Source organism: Prunus dulcis, chromosome 4 (assembly GCF_902201215.1).
Source record: "Prunus dulcis chromosome 4, ALMONDv2, whole genome shotgun sequence".
In the NCBI taxonomy this organism is placed as follows: Eukaryota; Viridiplantae; Streptophyta; class Magnoliopsida; order Rosales; family Rosaceae; genus Prunus; species Prunus dulcis.
The window spans coordinates 9148092-9168003 of NC_047653.1; the positions used below are offsets into that span (position 1 = coordinate 9148092).

The 19912-nt window shown below is 36.9% G+C and overlaps 2 protein-coding genes and 1 pseudogene across 2 annotated transcripts; 2 read left to right on the forward strand and 1 right to left on the reverse strand.

Annotated features, from left to right (window-relative positions):
- Positions 1-3867: 3867 nt before the first annotated feature.
- LOC117625290 (zingipain-2-like) lies at positions 3868-5149 on the reverse strand. Its single transcript, XM_034356874.1, has 2 exons — positions 4681-5149; positions 3868-4475 (listed from the first exon to the last, which is right to left on the reverse strand). The coding sequence occupies exons 1-2, from the start codon at positions 5147-5149 to the stop codon at positions 3868-3870; spliced, it is 1077 nt and encodes a 358-aa protein (XP_034212765.1).
- A 1562-nt stretch (positions 5150-6711) lies between these two features.
- Positions 6712-7544, forward strand: LOC117623798 (NAC domain-containing protein JA2-like). Its single transcript, XM_034354780.1, has 3 exons — positions 6712-7134; positions 7183-7388; positions 7511-7544. The coding sequence occupies exons 1-3, from the start codon at positions 6712-6714 to the stop codon at positions 7542-7544; spliced, it is 663 nt and encodes a 220-aa protein (XP_034210671.1).
- Positions 7545-16306: 8762 nt separating this feature from the next.
- LOC117623820 lies at positions 16307-17019 on the forward strand (annotated as a pseudogene).
- Positions 17020-19912: the final 2893 nt, after the last annotated feature.

A 19912-nucleotide genomic window follows, 5' to 3' on the forward strand; every position in this document is an offset into this window, starting at 1 on the left:
AATAGTTAACGGTCTTATAAGTGAAGGAGTAAAAAGCCTATAACTTACCGGTAAGTTATTGGCTTTTCACTTTATCACTTACATGACGGTTATATATAGGCTTTTACTCTAAGTTATAGCGTGAAAAGCCGATATTTAACCGTCATGTAAGTGATGGAGTGAAAAGCCAATAACTTACCGGTAAGTTATAGCGTGAAAAGCCAATATTTAACCGTCAAGTGAGTGATGGAGTGAAAAGCCTATAACTTACCAGTAAGTTATCGAGTGAAAAGCTAATATTTTACCAAACATCAAAATTAAGACAATCTGGTGCGCCTTCACTAAAGATCACGCAAAATCAAAAAAACTCTGGCATATGCATCCCAACTAAGATTGCAAACTTAGAATAATTTTTTTTAAAAAAAGATAAAGCTTGAAAAAACCAAGCTATAACAATACAAATAAAATGACAGGACCCAAATTCGTCGGAATCCGTGACGGATCTTGTGGTATTTCTAACATCCAACCAATACCAATCGTACTTACTAATTTCAAACGTCATCTTCCCCTAAAACAAAGGAAAAGAGGGCCGAGACTTCTACTGAAATTTCGACAGTGTCTCCCTTGGAAAACGAACTTAATCAAAATTTTCAACCTGTCAAAAACACATTTTAACGGGGGTGTATTCAATTAAGAATTTCCTTATGCATAATATACTATTTCAAATCACGAAGCCCCAAAGGATGACAAGAAAAGTAAGTATAAAAGAATTATAGTATCCAGCCCAAAACTAATTTGTAATGAATTTAACCAAGGCTTAACATTTTCGACGTGGGAAACTCGTGTCGACAATAAAAATAAAAGCCTCTCGAACACACACTCCGCATATTGATAGATTTTTTTTCCTTTATCTTAGAGACACCCAAAAAAAAAATAATTCCCCTTACCTATAATTTTGTTTTTTGGTTGTTCGCCAAATAAGAGTAGAGAATTTGCAATTAACAATAAAGTCCTTCAATACAAAGCCTTAATCTTTTTAATATCAAAAACATAAAATGTATACAATTTCAAAACGCGAGTACAATCTTTTTATTTAATTTCAGATCCTTACTTTAAAGGGAAATATACAAATTTAATGGTAATCCTTCGTCAAGGCCAATTTGTTGTCCTATCCCATTTTGGTCCAACTCTTTAACGTATTTGATAAAATAAAATAAATTAAAAATTAAAAACTCTTTAACGTAAATTTGAAGGATCTGTAACAAAAGCATAAAAAATTATTGCATGAATTCCTAGCCATTAGATTGCATATGTAATCAATTTTCCATTATTCTATTTTTTCTTTTAAAGAATTCCAATGACATCTCCTTATATTTTTAGTATTTACATTTTTTTCAAATTTTCTTCAAATTTTCTTTTTCAAAAATATCGTTTCCTCTCTTGCTATGCATGCCTCTCACCCTTGGAGACAGCGTTTGTGTTTTCAAAAAAATAGGCAATTCACTCAATAAATTACACGTAAGATGTTGCGCTCTCAGATATATAGGCGCTTTAGACTATAACTTACCGGTAAGATGTGATGTTTTCAGAAAAATAGTCAATTCACTCAATACATTATGGGTAAGATGTTGCGTTCTCAGATAAATAGACATTTTACACTATACCTTACCGATTAGATATGGTGTTTTTAGAAAAATAGGCTATTTACTTAATAAATTACGAGTATGATGTTGCGTTCTCAGATATATAGGCATTTTAGATGTTGCGTTCTCAGATATATATGCATTTTACACAATAAATTACCGGTAAGATTTAGTATTTTTAGAAAAATAGGTTATTAACTCAATAAATTACGGTTAAGTTGTCTTTTTCTCAGATATATAGGCATTTTACACTATAGCTTTCTGGTAAGATATGGTGTTTTCAAAAAATTAGGCAATTCACTCAATAAATTAGGGGTAAGATGTTGCGTTCTCCCATGTATAGACATTTTACACTGTGAGATCCCACATCGACCAAATGGAGAGGGGGTGATGTGCCTTATATGGCACACCTCGCATCCATATAGTGGGAGGCCTCTTGGGAGCTCACTGGCTTTGGGTTCGTAGGAACTCCAAAGTTAAGCGAGTTGGAGGCTGGAGCAATCCCAGGATGGGTGACCACCCTGGGAAGTTGCTCTGTGAGCTCCCAGGAACAAATCCATGAGGGGGGCGTCGGCCCAGCCCAGAGCGGACAATATCTTGCTAGGTGGAGTTGGGCCAGTCCGCTGCGCCACTCTGACTTAGAGGAGGCCTCTTGGGAGCTCACTGGCTTTGGAGTCGTAGGAACTCCAAAGTTAAGCGAGTTGGAGGCTGGAGCAATCCCAGGATGGGTGACCACCCTGGGAAGTTGCTTCGTGAGCTCCCAGAAACAAAACCGTGCGGGCTGGTGAGAATGTAGCCGGGCCCAAAGCGGACAATATCCTGCTACGGCGGAGCCGGTCCGGGGTGTGACAGTTTGGTATCAGAGCCACTCTGCCGTATGGTGCGAGTGTGCCTACGAGGACATCGGATCCCTTAAGGGGGTGGATTGTGAGATCCCACATCGACCAAACGGAGAGGGGGTGATGTGCCTTATATGGCACACCTCGCATCCATCTAGTGGGAGGCCTTTTGGGAGCTCACTGGCTTCGGGTTCGTAGGAACTCCGAAGTTAAGCGAGTTGGAGGCTGGAGCAATCCCAGGATGGATGACCACCCTGGGAAGTTGCTTCGTGAGCTCCCAGAAACAAAACCGTGCGGGCTGGTGAGAATGTAGCCAGGCCCAAAGCGGACAATATCCTCCTACGGCGGAGCCGGTCCGGGGTGTGACATACACTATAACTTACCGGTAAGATATAGTGTTTTTAGAAAATACGCTATTTACTCAATAAATGATGGGTAGAATGTTGAGTTCTCAAATATATAGGCATTTTACACTGTAACTTACCGGTAAGATATGGTGTTTTTAGAAAAATAAGGTATTTACTCAATAAATGATGGGAAGGATGTTGCGTTCTCAGATATATAGGCATTTTACACTAACTTACCGGTATAAAATAATGCAAATATAAGGGTTTTTTTTTTAGAATTTTTTTTAGAATTTTTTTTATAAACCATATAGCCGCGCGGCTATACAAAGACTTGGAATTTCATCTCACAGAATAAACACCACCGGGTTCCATGGGAATAAAGTGTGTTTTTTGAAATTGAAGAGCAATTCATGAAGATTGCTTGTTGTAATTCTCGGGCTCTCACGCAACATGTTCCTCTCTCTCTCTCTCTCTCTCTCTCTCTCTCAAGCATATTCTTGGTTGAGATATTCAAGATGCAGACATTTTGAATCTCCTTTGAGATCAAGATGCATAAATCATTTATCAAGAATTGTTGCATGACAAGACAATTGAAGTTAGTTGAGCAATGTTTTAGCACCCTGATCTGAACTGGAAGACAATCTATGTATACGGAGGCTTGATGGGGAAACTTCTCTGCTAATTAGAATTTGTATAGTTTTACTTTGTTTCTTCGGCCAAGTTTGTGTCTTCGTACGTAGTTTAATTATGTTGGCTAGTTTAGGTTATTATTTTGGGCCTGATGGGGTTGGTAATTCAAGCAACCTTCTCTACAGTTTCTGCTTTTATGTTTTAACGAACCTAGCTAGGTTAAATTAGCCCAACCCAATTAAAAAAGAAAAAACAATTTGTGTTGAATTGGGAAATCAAGCTAGCTATCAGTAAATATGTAATGACAGAACTTTACAACTAACAAGAAACATAAAGAATAAATAAGCTTAATCATACTAAGTTATAGCCCTAAGATCTCATGATCATGTATGAATTTGCAGCTCCTACCTGCTTCTTTCATTTGATAAGTCATACGGTTGGATAAAAAGCTCCCATAGCAATACCACATAGTCCTTCATTGGCATCAAAGTCTCTTTGAATCCTCATGTATCCACTCTCCCCCCATTCTTCTCCCCAAGAATTTTTGATAAGCCAATACTTCTCATCATCCTCAGTAGTATCATATCCAACTATAGTAACAGCATGGGTTAAGTTTGTACCACATGGTCCAGTGTACACGCCACCCGAATAATGTTTGAACTCTTCTGCTTCTGCATCAATATAAACTGAAACTGGCTGGTTGGCAACAGTCAGCAACAAAGCAATTTCGTTGTTTTGAGGCACTTGCTTGTACCCGGTTATAGTTATGGCACCGGAGGCAACATTATTATTGAAGTCATCCAAGCAAACGCCACCATCTACAGCCTTGTAAGGGTAGCCATCTTCAGTTGACAGGCTCATTTTGCGTTGGATCATGTATTCGAAGGCTTTCTCCACAAAACCACCATGGCAGCCATCATCTTCGAAACTAGTTGTACAATCGATAATCTCTTGTTCTGATAGCGAAATTAAGTTTCCTGTCATAATAGAGTTAAGCCCTTCTACAACTGCCACTGTTGCGAACGCCCAACAACTCCCTATAGCATCATGATATTGAGACAAAAAAACGTTCATAATTAAGCCACGATTGGATAGAGAATGTATTTATATAATAAAAAATTAACATTAACAATTGCTTAAATGCATGATTCAACATAAAAGTTAAATGACATAATGATTTTATATTGTCAGATTGTCCGACAAGAAAGTATTAGACTATATAGATTAATCTTGCATGCTTACCACAATCATATCCTTGGTCCTTGACCGGGGTTACAGCACTTGTAGTCCAATCCCAGGAAAGTGGCACCACGGTTACATTTGCATATTTGAAAAATGTATTTGGACTTACTTTCATGGAGTTGGAGGTGATCACTTCTTTGGAGAGATGCTGCCTCACATTGTATCCATTACGCATTGCTCGAAGTTCCTCATTCTTGCGATCCGCAAACTTATTGATGCTTAGTGTGTACTTCCTTCCGTCCTTGTTCTTGTTAAAAGCTTCTATAAATTCCACATTGGACTTGAAAATGTCGTAGCGCAGCTCCTCCTGTGCATCCTTATACACTCGTCCATGTTTAGTCATCCACTCCTCAAACCTCTGGAACATGTTTTTTTCTTCGCCATAAAGCTGGCGACTACAAGATGCTTTGAGCACAAGAAAAAAGGCCAAACAGATGGTTTGGCCTTGGTTTGTGATGAGCAGAGCCATGATTAAGTGGTAAACACCTACTTAGAGTCGAGAGGTATCTTAGTGTGTGTACTGATAACATGCAAAATGGTCATGGGATTTTATACACAAAGACTTGTACGCGTGTAATAACTCCCAATATTAATCTATTTAATATAAAAAACACGGGCCTAGTTAAAGAGAATTTCAAAACCTGGTATTGCAATCTTCTTATTTAATTTCAAATCCTTTTAAGGATATAAACAAATTAAATGGTAATCCTTCGTCAAGGCCCAAAACTAATCTTTCCGATTTTGGTCTAACACTTTCTAAAACGTATATTTCGTAGGTCAATGCTCAATGGGCTTAATTATACAAAAACGTGTGTTTTTACTTCAAAGAAATGCTTGAACAGAACACGATATTTCTTCATCATCTAGCTCCTTCCTCCTCTCCCTTCCTTGTTGGGACACGTTTGCATTACTTGTAGGAAGAACGTTTTTGTTTTTGTTTTGAGGAAGAACATTGAAGAGCCAATCAGGCTCCAAAAACCCACAGGTTCCTCTAATCGTTGCAACCGTCCCGCCCCATGATCTTCCATTTTAATATACATTTCAGCCATCAAAATATGAACAAGTGATGTAAAAATCATATATTGCAAATGCAGTGTCTACGCAGTGAGCTCACCTCTTTGTACCCAAGTTCAAGTCTTCCTTTCTGTATATTATATTAATTTATAATAGTTTAGACCATCAATTGTATCAAGATAAAAACTATATATACTATGATTTTACAAGTTCGTTTCAAATTGAAAAGATTAAGGGTTTTTAAAAACTATAAATACTATAATAAGAATTCCCAATTGGATTAGGGTTTTCAGTTGGAATATTAGGGTTTAGCTTGGAAATAAATAAATTAAATGGCAATCCATCGTCAACGCCCAATGTTTGGTCTTTCCGATATTGTTCCAAATCTTTGACTTATATTTCAAGGATCCTTCCTTTCTTGTTGCACTCGTTTTTCACCTGATCATGTAATATATGGCCATCAAATTGAATCTGTAATGTATCAGACATTAGCTTCTAAATCTGCAGAAAGGAAGTTGTCTAGTCTTTTAAGTGTGGGTGGGCCACACATATATGTGATTGATTGCTTTTTTTTTTTTTTTTTTCCTACACTTTGTTTTTCTTCTTACGTTTTTATTTGCCAAACGAAAAAAGACTTTTATGATCCTTATGGTTGAATTTTCAAATTATCTAAAATCATATCTTCATCTAAGAAATTTGTTCAAATTATCTAAAATTTTATCTTTATATAAGAGAAATATATAACATATCAATGATTTAGTTTATTCTCCTTGGCATAATTATCTGCAACAAAATACACCCGGTATATATGCTCATTTATCTCAATCCACCTTACATGTCAAGCCCTGATTAGTCCATAAAATAATTACCCAAATAATTCGGAACGTGAACTTGTGGGTTGCAAGAAATTCAACCACTATAAATACACCCCAAATAATTAGTTGCTCTCTCACTTGCAGCCTTTGGCTTTTCTCTTACTGCGCATCATTAATTAGAAACCCTAGTTAAGAATTAAGTATGGGTGGCTATCAAGTTCCAGTTGGGTACAGGTTCACGCCTTCAGAAGAAGAACTACTTCTTCACTACCTTCTCCCCAGAGTGAATGGAAACGACTATCCTAAAGGTGTTGTTCCTGACTGCGATCTCTACGGTACAAAAGAACCATGGGAGATATGGAGAGATTTCCACCACTCATCACCAGATGATCAAGAAGACATCTACGTCTTCACCACACTCAAGAAGAAGACTCCGAACGGCTCGCGGTTTTGCCGAACAGTTGGTGTCACGGGTACCGGAGTGTGGAAAGGAGAAGACTCCGGCAAGAAAATACGTGCTTGTGGGAATGATATTGGCATCAGAAAACGATTTCGGTACATGAACCCTGGCTCGCCCCATGATGACCGTTGGATCATGCTTGAGTTCCAGCTTGATGAATCTCTCGTGCGGGTGCGAAACAAAGAGACAATTGTTCTTTGTCTTGTTAGAAAGAAAGAAACATCGGGCAAAAGCAAATTAGAAGAACGACAAAATCATGAAGTTGACCTGCCTTCCAGTGGAGAAATCCAGGCCCAGCATGTGCATGATGATCAGCAGCAACATATTGACGCAAGTACTGAAGATCAACTTTTTTTGGAAGATTACCTTATGAACGATGTCGAGGGTGAACATGACACCATGGTTAATCCAAGTTTGCTTGCACAGTACGATCAGCAGGACATGATTGGCACAAGTACTGAAGATCAACTTAGGGTTCTCGAGGATTTCCTTATGAACGATGTCGAGGGTGAACAGGACACCATGGTTAATCCCGCTTTGCTTGCACAGTACGGTCAGCAGGGCACGAGTATTGAAGATCAACTTAGGCTTTTCGAGGATTACCTTATGAGCGATATCGAGGGTTAATCCAATTTTGCTTGCACAGTACGAGCACAATTAATTCCTCTTTTTTTAATTTCTCTGTTCTTAATACAACACTATAAGTATATATATGTGTAGCTTGCTTAGTGCATTTGTTTATCTACAGGCTTAGTCAAAAAGGTTCCAAATTTAATACACAAAAGGATTTGTTGGAGTACTTTCGTGTATTAACTATTTATATGGCGAAGAATTTCATAAGTTGTATATATGAACAAAATAATAGAACATATACACTACTTAAAGACATGGATATTTAATACTGCTTTATTTAAGACAAAGTTGCGCAAGGAAGTAAAAATATTGTGAAGTTAATAGTAGGAGAAAACCACAAGAGCGTTTCAAACAACAGTTAGCTAGCATTGTCAGGTCTTTTACAATTTCAACCCTGTAAAATATAAGATTGGAGCTACCCTGTGAAGTATAAAACGTAACCTAGTGTTTGTAAATTAATCTAATGCCAAAGTATTTATAAAAAAAAAAAAAAAAAACGTAACAGACCCTATCAACACATGTGTAATGGAAAGCAATCTTTATTCATTGATAAAAACAAGCACTTTACAACCAAAAAGAGACAAATTAAAAGAATAAAAATAAACTTAATCCTACTGAAAAAAGTATTAGGACTTATTTTCTTGGAGTTGGAGGTGATCGCTTCTTTGGAGAGATGTTGCCTCACCTTGTAGCCATTACGCATTGCTCGAAGTTCCTCATTGGTGCGATCCGCAAGCTTATTGATGCTTAGGGTGTACTTTCTTTGGTCCTTGTTCTTGTAAAAACTTCAATGCAGCATAATTTTGTCTTCGCCATAAAGTTGGCGACTACAAGATGCTTGAGAGGAGCAGAAGGCTAAAATGAACACAAGAAAAAAGGCCAAGCAGATGGATTGGCCCTTGTTTGTGATGAGCATAGCCATGAGCAATTGGTGAACCCGGGCTATAAGCTTAGTGTCTGTGTAGTAATGAAAATAGAAATATGATTGGCACAAGGCATATATGCAAAGTGGGATCGGATTTTATACACAAAGACTTGTCTTCCTTTCTGCGCGTGTAATAATTCCCCAAATTAATCTTTTTAATGTAAAAAATACGGTCAAAATAAAAGATAAAATTTCAAAACCTGGTATTACAATCTTTTTATTTAAATTCAGATCCTTCCTTTTAAGGAAATAAATAAATAAAATAGCCATCCATTTTTGGTATTTCCTATTTTGTTCCAAATCTTTGACCAAAATTGAATTCAAATCTTTGACCAAAATTGAATCACCTTCAAATGACCAAACCTCTTTGCCAGACTTAGACCTCTATCTGCAGCTTCTTTCCAAGTTATTTGCCCCACATGATGGCCACTACATTAAACATATGTCAGTTTGCGTGGCAACTACATTCAAGAGATCATAACAAATGATGCCCCTCACACGGACAAAAATCAAGATGATTCTCCAAAAAAAGATAAAAATAGACAAAATAAAATTGTGTGTTACCTATAAAAAAAGGTATAAATATTTAGCTGTAACATGCAACTTATGAACGCTTGTAGGGCGGACGCACAAAGGAGCAAAAGGGGTCACTGACCCACTGTTTTCAGAAAATTTGTTCTCAGTTTTTGAACACTGGTCACCGCCTCACCTCACCTCTGGAGCTTGAAGTAATCAGAGAGCTTTAGCGGTACGCATCTGATTCTGCACCAACATCATAGCATGTTAGGCCCTCTCTTGGGTTCTCATCTACTGCACCAACTCCTACAAGCCTCTTTGCTCCTCACAGACAACATCGTAAAGAAGGTTGAATACTAAACAAGGAAGGCTTTTGCAAACCAATGGGAGCGCATGGAGCATGATGAATGTGGTTTGCCTTTATAAATGCAGAAAAAGCGCGAAAAGAGAAGGCGAAAAATCAGAATGAGGAGCTACAGAGGTTACATTTAGCCTCTGAGATGAAAATACTGTTAAGCAAGCAACATTACCCTCACAACTAGAGTTACAGGATAAGAAAAGAAAATCATGTCTTGTGTAAGTTGTGTTATAGTGCATTTATGCTATATGTTAAGCAATGTTTTATCATGTGGTTGAAACAGCTTTTGCCTTAAAAAAATTCTGTGACTTTTTGTTTAATTTCTAGGAATAATTCTTCGAAATTCAAAATGAAATACCAAGGATTGAAGAGTGCAATCGGTGTTCATTTTCAATAGAGTTGCATCAGAATTGTAGAAACAATTATCCTCTACTTTACAAAGCATACCCTAGTTAATGATTGGCAATTCACATTCTATCATAATTAACATGCATACAAGATTTTGAGACTAATTGACGAACAAAAACTGTATGTGTTATTTTCTTCCACTTTTTTACTCAGCAATCAGCATCTCGGGGAGATGAGAAAGGAGGGAAGATGTGAATTACAAACTAAACTGGACTAACAACTGAAATTTGCCAATTGATTAAACAACCCCTTACAATTCCCTTGGCCAGACTTGGATTGAACGAATCACAAATGATTAAAGCGAAGGTTCTGTAACTTGTAAGGCTCCCAGAGGAAGATGTAGTCGGAAATCCTAGATTAAAGTAGATTAGATATCAAAGTCATGAGACTATTCCTGCTACATTGTTGTATGTGGATAAATATTACAGATTCATTCTTCAAATGGAAAAACCACAAAACTACCATAAAATCCCAAAACTCTAAACAGGATCAAAACGTACAAGAGCAGTAATGCCGTTTTCCCATGAAGAAAGTCCAGTGCTGCCTAAAACCAATAAACCAAGATACAGAAATAAACACAAAGTCTTTCCCAAGGAATCGCTCAAGATTGCATGGCATTGGTATCATCCTCATCACCTTCCTCACTGAACATATACTGACTATGATACTCCATTAAGTACTGTGTTGATCTCTTTACGTCCAAAAACAGATGGTAAACTCGGTTAATATCCTCCATCTCCACAAGATTTCCCTTCCGCTTTGGCATGCCAAGGCAGACGCTGTTATGAGATGGATGGCATATCTCAAGGATGCATCAACACCAATCTTAGTCAACAAATGCTTTGCCACTTCAGACATCTCAACTTCTTCTTCCTCTTGACATCTGATGTGATGTCCAGAATCTTACCAATCGCATCCTCTGTATAAGGCTGGAGTGAAAAGTCAATATCCAACCGTCATGTAAGTGATGGAATGAAAAGCCAATAACTTACCGGTAAGTTATAGCATAAAAGCCGATATATAACCGTCATGTAAGTGATGGAATGAAAAGCCTATAACTTACTGGTAAGTTATAGCGTGAAAAGCCAATAGTTAACCGTCTTATAAGTGAAGGAGTGAAAAGCCTATAACTTACCTATAAAAAGCCTATAAAGCCTATAACTTACCAGTAAGTTATAGGCCTTTCACTCCATCACTTACATGACGGTTATATATTAGCTTTTGCTCTATAACTTACCGGTAAGTTATAGCGTGAAAAGCCGATATTTAACCGTCATGTAAGTGATGGAGTGAAAAGCCAATAACTTACCAGTAAGTTATAGTGTGAAAAGCTGATATTTAACCGTCATGTAAGTAATGGAGTGAAAAGCCAATAACTTACCGGTAAGTTATAGTGTGAAAAGCCAATATTTAACCGTCAAGTGAGTGATGGAGTGAAAATCCTATAACTTACCAGTAAGTTATTGAGTGAAAAGCCAATATTTTACCAAACATCAAAATTAAGACAATCTGGTGCGCCTTCACTAAAGATCACGCAAAATCAAAGAAACTCTGGCATATGCATCTCAACTAAGATTGCAAACTTAGAATAATTTTTTAAAAAAAATAAAGCTTGAAAAAACCAAGCTATAACAATACAAATTGTAACACCCCGACTCCAAATTTAATGTCTATTTTAATTGATTTAACTTGAAATTACGAATTTACCCTTAGGGTAGGGGTAAATTGTTCATTTTCTTATCCGGAAGGATTTTGGGACCACGAATGGTATTTTTGGGTAAGTGGTACTGAGACGAATTCGTAGACACGCGGTAGGCTTGAAACGGAGTTGTAACGAAGATTTGGCAATCAAAACATTATCAGTGGCAAAACTATAATTATTTCGAAAAGTTTGGTAAAAATCAGATTTTTCACCTCAACACTCTCTCTCCTTTCAATCAGTTTTCTCTCTCTCTCTCTCTCTCTCTCTCTCTCTCTCTCTCTCTCTCTCCTCAGTCTCTCTCTCTCCCCGACGCCAATTCTTCCTCTCTGTGATTCTCTCAGCACTGGCCACGGCCAGGCACGCCACCGGTCCCGATCTACTCCCCTCGACGTCCCGGTCAAGACCTGCCGGCTTTCCCCGTCAGAAACCACGAACTCCGGCCACGAGCTCAACTGGTTCGAACCGGAGCTTTCCCGTCGCGGCGCCGCCGTCTCTGCCGCCCAAACCCGGTGAATGAGTTATGGTTTCTCATCCATTTTTCGAGTTCTAGCTTACTGATGCATAGGTTTGGACCGATTTGTTGTCTAGAAAATCAATTAGAAAACCTAGGTTTTGGCCGGATTTCAAAGTGAAATTCCGGCCAGTTGCCGTCAGAATTGGACCTTCCCGTAGTTGAATGAAGTGATCCTGACCTTGAGTAGAAGCTAGGATAGGAAGGGTGAGCTCGGGTGTAGAGTTTTTCAGTCACCGAAATTTACTCTACACACCCACGCACTGCCGGAGCATGTGGCGGCACGTGGGTGAGGCTGGTGAAGCTACAATTTGACCCGATGAGATCCTTAGGTTGTCACGAGTGCATAGGAATTCGCGGATCTCAATTCGGACGTCGTTTGACAATCGAACGGATTTTCGCATATTGTGCGTTATCCGGGTTCGATAGGTTCTGACCGTTAGATCTTTTCCGAATTAAAATATGTTGTTCTAGGTATTCCTAGGACCGTATGGGACTTCACGGATTATGAATCGGAGCCCCGGATGTTCCGATTCAATAATGCAAAGTTTGCGGGTTAGCGATAACCGTACAATCGTGAACGATTCCTAAACCTGTAATCGGACCTTAGGATACCTTCTTCAACGTGCACGTATTGGGAATTTGGGGAACTAAGTATTTAATTTGTGATTTCCGCTTCGACGTAATTTTATATTAATTAAAGGTTCGTATCTCGAAATAGGTGTTTCGACTGCACGTACTCAGCAGGCAGGACCCTCACGTGGTCAGGCAGCGTGGGAATATTTGTGAGTGGACTTTGTTTTCAATCATATGCATGGTTTTATTGATGAAAGATTTATGCATAATGTTTTTAATGGTTTATTGAATATATTATATTCATGAGTTGAATTTGATGTTTGTATAGCGCTTTAGCAATATATTGTGAGTTGGGCATTTTGGGTATCGAGAGTGTGTTTTATAAGGATTTTGGGGAAGTATATATATATATATATATATATATTCTCTATAGGCGAGACACTTGGGTTGTTGAAGTTTGTTGTGGAAGAACTTGAATATGAGGAGTTGTTGAGAGAAGTTGTATGATTACACTATGTAAGTACCTTCCCCAGTTATTAGACTTTCCACACGCAGCGTTGGATGTTCCGGCGTGTGGGAAGAATAGGTTATCCATCTCACTTGCGGCGTTGGGTGTTCCGGCGTGTGAGACACTTTCCATATGCGGCATTGGATGTTCCGGCATATGGAAAGACTCTGTATAGTGTTTAGGGTCATCACCCATGGCGTTGGATGTTCCAGTGTGTGATGATCCAGTCTGCGCGCGTAGGACATAGTTTGGGAGCTACACATGGCGTTGGATGTTCCGGTGTGTGAGCTTTGGAGTTTCTTCCCCCGGTTGGACCTCTCATCCCTAGACGCAGGATAGCACCTGGAAATCCTGCGGACTAGTCAAACGATCCCTCAGTTGGATTGTTTCCCCGGTACCTAGGTAGTGTGATGAGTATATCGTATAGCTATGTATAGTTATACATATATATATATATATATGTATAGTTGAGTAAGTGAAGAATTAGAATTTTTCAGTGGTTTGGCAGGAGTTCTAAGATTGAGAGAATGGGAGACTTGTGTTTTGAAGAATTTTTAAATGAATTATGTTTTGAGTAATTAAATAATGAATTGTGAACCTGCATGTCTTGAGCATTACTTTTACACGGTGGGGTTACTATATTGTTTTTAACTGCAAATCTTATTTTTGTCCACTCACATGTTTTCTGTTTTGCACCCCCCAGCCAGTAGTCGCTCCAGGAAGCGTGCAAGTGGTGTACGAGGCTCGAACTGTGAACCTTCCTAGTTAGGATTTGAGTAATTTCTTCTACTCAACTGTTCTTGTAATCTAAATTCAGTAGATGCTCTGTTATCGCCCATGGTAGATTTTACTTGTGAGGCCGGAGGCCATTTAGTATGTTTTGATGAATTATGAAAGCATGCTGCTGGTTGAGATTTTTATTTTATGTATGTTGCAGTTTGAAATTTTTGTTGGGTTTGCTTAAATTACAGGGCATACTCTGCCAAAATTTTGGTAGAGAGTCTCGTTTTTAGTAAGTGGGCCCGGCATCGGGAAGATGTCGGAACAAAGACTGGGTCCGCTTCGGTTTCCGGGAAATTCCGGGGCGGGTCCTGTCACAAATAAAATGATAGGACCCGAATTCATTGGAATCCGTGACGGATCTTGTGGTATTTCTGACATCTAACCGATACCGATCGCACTTACTAATTTCAAACGTCCTCTTCCCCTAAAACAAAGGAAAAGAGGGCCGAGATTTCTACCGAAATTTCGGCAGTGTCTCCCCTGAAAAACGGACTTAATCAAAATTTTCAACCTGTCAAAAACACATTTTAAGGGGGGTGTATTCAATTAAGAATTTCCTTATGCATAATATACTATTTCAAGTCACGAAGCACCGAAGGATGACAAGAAAAGTAAGTATAAAAGAATTACAATATCCAGCCCAAAACTAATTTGTAATGAATTTAACCAAGGCTTAACATTTTCGACGTGGAAAACTCGTGTCGACAATAAAAATAAAAGCCTCTCGAACACACACTCCGCATATTGATAGATTTTTTTTCCTTTATCTTAGAGACACCCAAAAAAAAAAAAAAATTCCCTTACCTATAATTTTGTTTTTTGGTTGTTCGCCAAATAAGAGTAGAGAATTTGCAATTAACAATAAAGTCCTTCAATACAAAGCCTTAAATCTTTTTAATATCAAAAACATAAAATATATACAATTTCTAAACCTGAGTACAATCTTTTTATTTAATTTCAGATCCTTACTTTAAAGGGAAATATACAAATTTAATGGTAATCCTTCGTCAAGGCCAATTTGTTGTCCTATCCCATATGGTCCAACACTTTAAAGTATTTGATAAAATAAAATAAATTAAAAATTAAAAACTCTTTAACGTAAATTTGAAGGATCTGTAACAAAAGCGTAAAAAATTATTGCATGAATTCCTAGCCATTAGATTGCATCTGTAACCAATTTTCCATTATTCTAATTTTTTTTTTTTTAAAGAATTCCAATGACATCTCCTTATATTTTTAGTATTTACATTTTTTCAAAATTTCTTCAGAATTTCTTTTTCAAAAATATCGTTTCCTCTCTTGCTATGCATGCCTCTCACCCTACAACAATTTCTTTAACTCAATAATTCGAGACAGCGTTTGTCTGGGGACATCAAGGTTTTCTTTCCTTACATATAACTAGATCAACATATGAATGCAACTTCTTTTCTTTCCTTACATATAACTAGATCAACATATATATGTTGGTTTTCCCACCAACTAATATCTTTCGATATACTATGGGGTTGTAATTCCTTTCAAGTTGAAAAGATTAAAATCAATTTGGATAAGTTCTAGGTAAAATTAAAGAAAATTTGAACAACTCCCGAAAAATAGACAAAAAAATCTCTCATTTTTGTACACATGATCATTTCAACCATCAAAATCTGAACAAATCATGAAAAATGTCGGCAATATAGGTCACAATAATATTATTTTATGTTTTATTAATTTAGAGTAAAAACACACCGAAAAATAAAATATATTTCTCCATTAAAAACATTACAAAGTAGTCATCTTTGTTCCTGTTTGATTTTGATAACAATTCCCAATTGAATTAGGATTCTAGGTTGACTTGGTTCGTCGTTATGGCTGAATTTTCGAACAATCTAAAATTTTATCTTCATCTAACCAAAATTTTATCTTTATCTAAGACATTAAAATGCAAATAATTAAAAAACAAAAACAAAAAAATTATTTTCTATGGATAAAGATAAAATAGAAGTTCTAACAAAGAAGCCCTTGTTTTCCTTCCATAAATAAAAGTTCTGCAACTCTCAACTGTGAGTTCTAAATATTTATCAAAATTCCAACAACAACAAAAAAATATTTACCAAAATTAACCATGCATATAACTTATATTTTATTTTTGGTGGAAATAGTTTCCATATTTCGAGAAAAATATGTTATATGGCGGTAGCTATTTATTCTCGTTGGGCTTAATTATCTGCAACAAAAGACACCTGTGCTTAATTATCTCAATCCATGTTACATGTCGAGCCATGATTGGTTCATAAAATCATTACCCAAATAATTCGGATACTGATGGGCTTGGGTTGCAAGAAATTCAACCCTAATGACCACTATAAATACACACCAACACTTGATCACCATATTCACAATCATTACTTTCTCTATCATCACTCTACAACAAGTATATGGGTGGCCATTATCAAGTTCCAGTGGGCTACAAGTTCAGGCCTTCAGAAGAAGAACTATTTCTTCACTACCTTCTCCCCAAACTCAACGGAGAGGACTATCCCATAGGCATTGTTCCTGACTGCGATCTCTACGGTACAAAAGAACCATGGGAAATATGGAGAGACTTCCACCACTCATCACCAGATGATCAAGAAGACATCTACGTCTTCACCACACTCAAGAAGAAGACTCCAAATGGCAAGCGGTTTTGCAGAACAGTTGGCGCTGCCGGTACCGGAGTTTGGAATGGAGAAGACTCCGGCAAGAAAATACGTGCTTGTGGGAGTGATATTGGGATCAGAAAACGATTTCGGTACATGAACCCTGGCTCGCCCCATGATGACCGATGGATCATGCATGAGTTCCAACTTGATGAATCTCTACTACGAGTGCGGAACAAAGAGACAATTGTTCTTTGTCTTGTTAGAAAGAAAGAAACATCGGGCAAAAGAAAGTTAGAAGAACTACAAGATCATGAAGACGTGCCTCCCCGTGGAGAAATCCAAGCCCAACATGTTCATGATGATCAGCAGCACCATATTGGCCCAAGTACTTATGATCAACTTAGGGTTTTGGACCTTACGAACGATGTGGAGGGTGAAGATGACATGGTTAATCCAACTTTGCTTGCACAGTACGATCAGCAGGAGCATCTTGGCACAAGTACTGATGATCAACTTATTAGGTTTTTAGAGGATTACCTGGATTGTTGAGCAAAATTAATTCCTCCTTATTTGGAATAATATTTTGTGCAAATTGTTGACAATTTTTTTTGTTAGAAAAGTTTATAGTTGAACAATTAATATTATTTAGAGGGTTTTATGCAATTTCTTTTTCTTAATTTCCAAGTACTATATTCACCTGAGCGTGCGTATTGGTTACCAAATTATTAGAAAGAAGATTATGAAGAGAACGAGCTGACATTAGGCACTTAATGGTACAACTTACTTGTCATGTTCGGTAGTGCAAAAGTGGCTGGAAATTGTCCTATTGAGATTGTATGATTGAGCTTGAAGCATCCTTAGGAAGTATAGTATAAGGTTTGGTATGGATCGGTAGGCCATTGGTTTTTGAGGTCTTGGGAAAACCAGCCACTATTTGTTTTATAGGAATATGCAGTGCAATTTGGTTCTACACATTGGGTATTCGCATGTGGGCTTGAGTTATGAAACTGCCGTTGCAGGGCACCATTGGAGGATTATAACTTCAGTTTTTTCTAATATAAGCATTCTTCATCTTGTTTTCAATAATATGAGTGCACTTTGGAGTCTTGGGGTAGTAGAAAAGTTGGGGCCTATAGGTCTCGGGGTGGAATATTATTTGCAGTACACACTTGTCCTGGTTGTACTATTCGGAGCGCTAGTTAAATTCATGTGGTTCTTTTAAATTTTATAAATTCTATGATATGAATCCCTTAAAATCCGAAGTAAAAAATCTTGATTATAAAAATTCCTTAAATAAAAGTCTTGATCTTATTTAGATTATTCAGATAGATCGATAAATAATTTGTTGCACTTGAATTATTAAGGGTTCATTTGATAATCACTTTGTTTTCGTTTTACAAAAATTCTGAATTTTTCTTCTTTGCTGATGCCAAACCACTGATCCAGCAACGTCTGATTTTGGGACTATTTCCTTCTTTCTGTGCCACCCATCAGTTTCCTCGGCCAACTATCTCTTCCAACTGATCTCATCTAAGATCTAGATAATATAGATACACATATGGTGGACCATATATGCAATGGACACCAAAATTGGGAGATCTTACGGTTCTTTTATATATATATATATATATTATATTGCTTCCTAACATCACTAACTGCAATGCTTTACATTGCAGTTCAAGAGATTTTAACATTCTTCTTTTCTTTTCTTTTTTCTAATAAAAGAGATTTAAACATTCACCATACATAAAATTATGCATCGACTTAATTCATCTCAATAGCACAAGATTATGTTAAGTTAAATTGAAGACGAATGATTTCATTATTTATCTCATTTTCCCATAAGTCATGAAATCTTTCTAAAGCTTGAAGTTATCTAATATATAAAATAAAATAAAAATGATTTTCATTTCTAAGTCCCCCTTTTCCACGAACCAACCAAAAGCCTCATTTTCAACCCCACATATCTAAAAGATCGTATTGTTTTGTATATAAATACTAGATGGAAAATATAACTAAAGAATGGATCGTAAGTTGCCAAAGTTGGACGTACATATCAATATCATATGGTGTCCAATCAAGGGTAGAATAACAATGCCTACCAACCGTGAACATGGCCACATAGGCCATCAACCATTTGGTTTTTTAGTCCAATGAAAAAGTAATTGTAGAAGCTTTGCTCTCTTTAAAGGTTTTGCCTTTTGACCATCAAATTATAGCCATTGTTTTCATAACATTACTTCATGCCTTTGCCTTCCCCATTAGCCCTATAGCTTTATGGGAATAGGTTGTCTCTTTGTCTTGTTTTGGGTTTGCTTAGCCTTCTCGTCGGCCGTGTTGGAAGACAACTAATAATACTAGAGATAAAAACAATGTTATGTGAACTGATGACTTCCAGCAATTATTTGGGACGTGAAGGAAAGTTGCAGCACTCACAATTATGCATCAAGCTCGACTGCCTTTTAGTTTTAAAATAAAATTTATGTCCTGCTTTTGAAGGATGCTTTAAAGTGAACAGAATAATTATTTGCAACTTGATTTTGATTGGGATGGAATCTACCCGTAAATACGATTTGTATATTACCTTATGTTAAGATTTCAAGGAACGGATATTTGGCCAACTACTAGCAATATTGATATTATTTTCAACTAAACCACCTGTTTAGCAGGTTTAAGATTTTATACAAAAAACATCGGTATTATTAAGAGTGGAACCATTTATTATATAAGACTTTTTAATTATTTAAGTTTCTGATGTTGGACTCTATGTATTCTTTAACACCTTCTACTAGTGGTCTTGAGGTGCGATTGCTCATTGAGTAACGCTAGAGAACCAACGTTGAGACAATAATAATATAGTTCACCTTAATGTAATGTCGCAGTTGTTATGTTTGATTGAACTATAATAATTGATGTAAAAATTAATAATAATCACACATTCACCATCATATATACAATGGGATAAGGAAATGGAAATGTGTCTTCTTTTTTCAGTGGGTGGTTTAGTGTGCATGTCATATTGTGATTTGTGTGCGAGAAAAAATAACTCATTACGTATAAGATTATTTATGTCAAGTGAAAATGTAGAGTCCAATGAGATATTGGTAGTCGGATTGGCTTAAATCTTTGGTGTGTCCAAGTGATCTTGAGTTTAAGTTTCTATAGTATCCGTGTGTGTGAGTTTTCATTCTCTTTTTTCTAACTTTGGCAACAACAATAAAAATGAAAATATAAAATGGTAAAGCAGTATAATTAAAAGATAACATGTTTTTTAGATATAAAAACTAATTATCAAATTTAAACAAATGTAATCTTTTAATCGGATTGTTCTACAACATGTGTAGCAAAATCAGTCCCGCACAATTTTTTTCATTAGTCATTCGTTAATAAGAATATTCA

What these genes read in the sequence shown, in the direction of transcription:
- LOC117623798 (XM_034354780.1), top strand. Translation starts at nt 6,712, where the DNA reads ATGGGTGGCTATCAAGTTCCAGTTGGGTACAGGTTCACGCCTTCAGAA. An exon ending in TCCAGCTTGATGAATCTCTC is followed by an intron (nt 7,135 to 7,182) that starts GTGCGGGTGCGA and finishes CTTGTTAGAAAG; the next exon opens with AAAGAAACATCGGGCAAAAG. An exon ending in ATGGTTAATCCAAGTTTGCT is followed by an intron (nt 7,389 to 7,510) that starts TGCACAGTACGA and finishes ATCCCGCTTTGC; the next exon opens with TTGCACAGTACGGTCAGCAG.
- LOC117625290 (XM_034356874.1), bottom strand. Translation starts at nt 5,149, where the DNA reads ATGGCTCTGCTCATCACAAACCAAGGCCAAACCATCTGTTTGGCCTTT. An exon ending in GGACCAAGGATATGATTGTG is followed by an intron (nt 4,476 to 4,680) that starts GTAAGCATGCAA and finishes ATGATGCTATAG; the next exon opens with GGAGTTGTTGGGCGTTCGCA.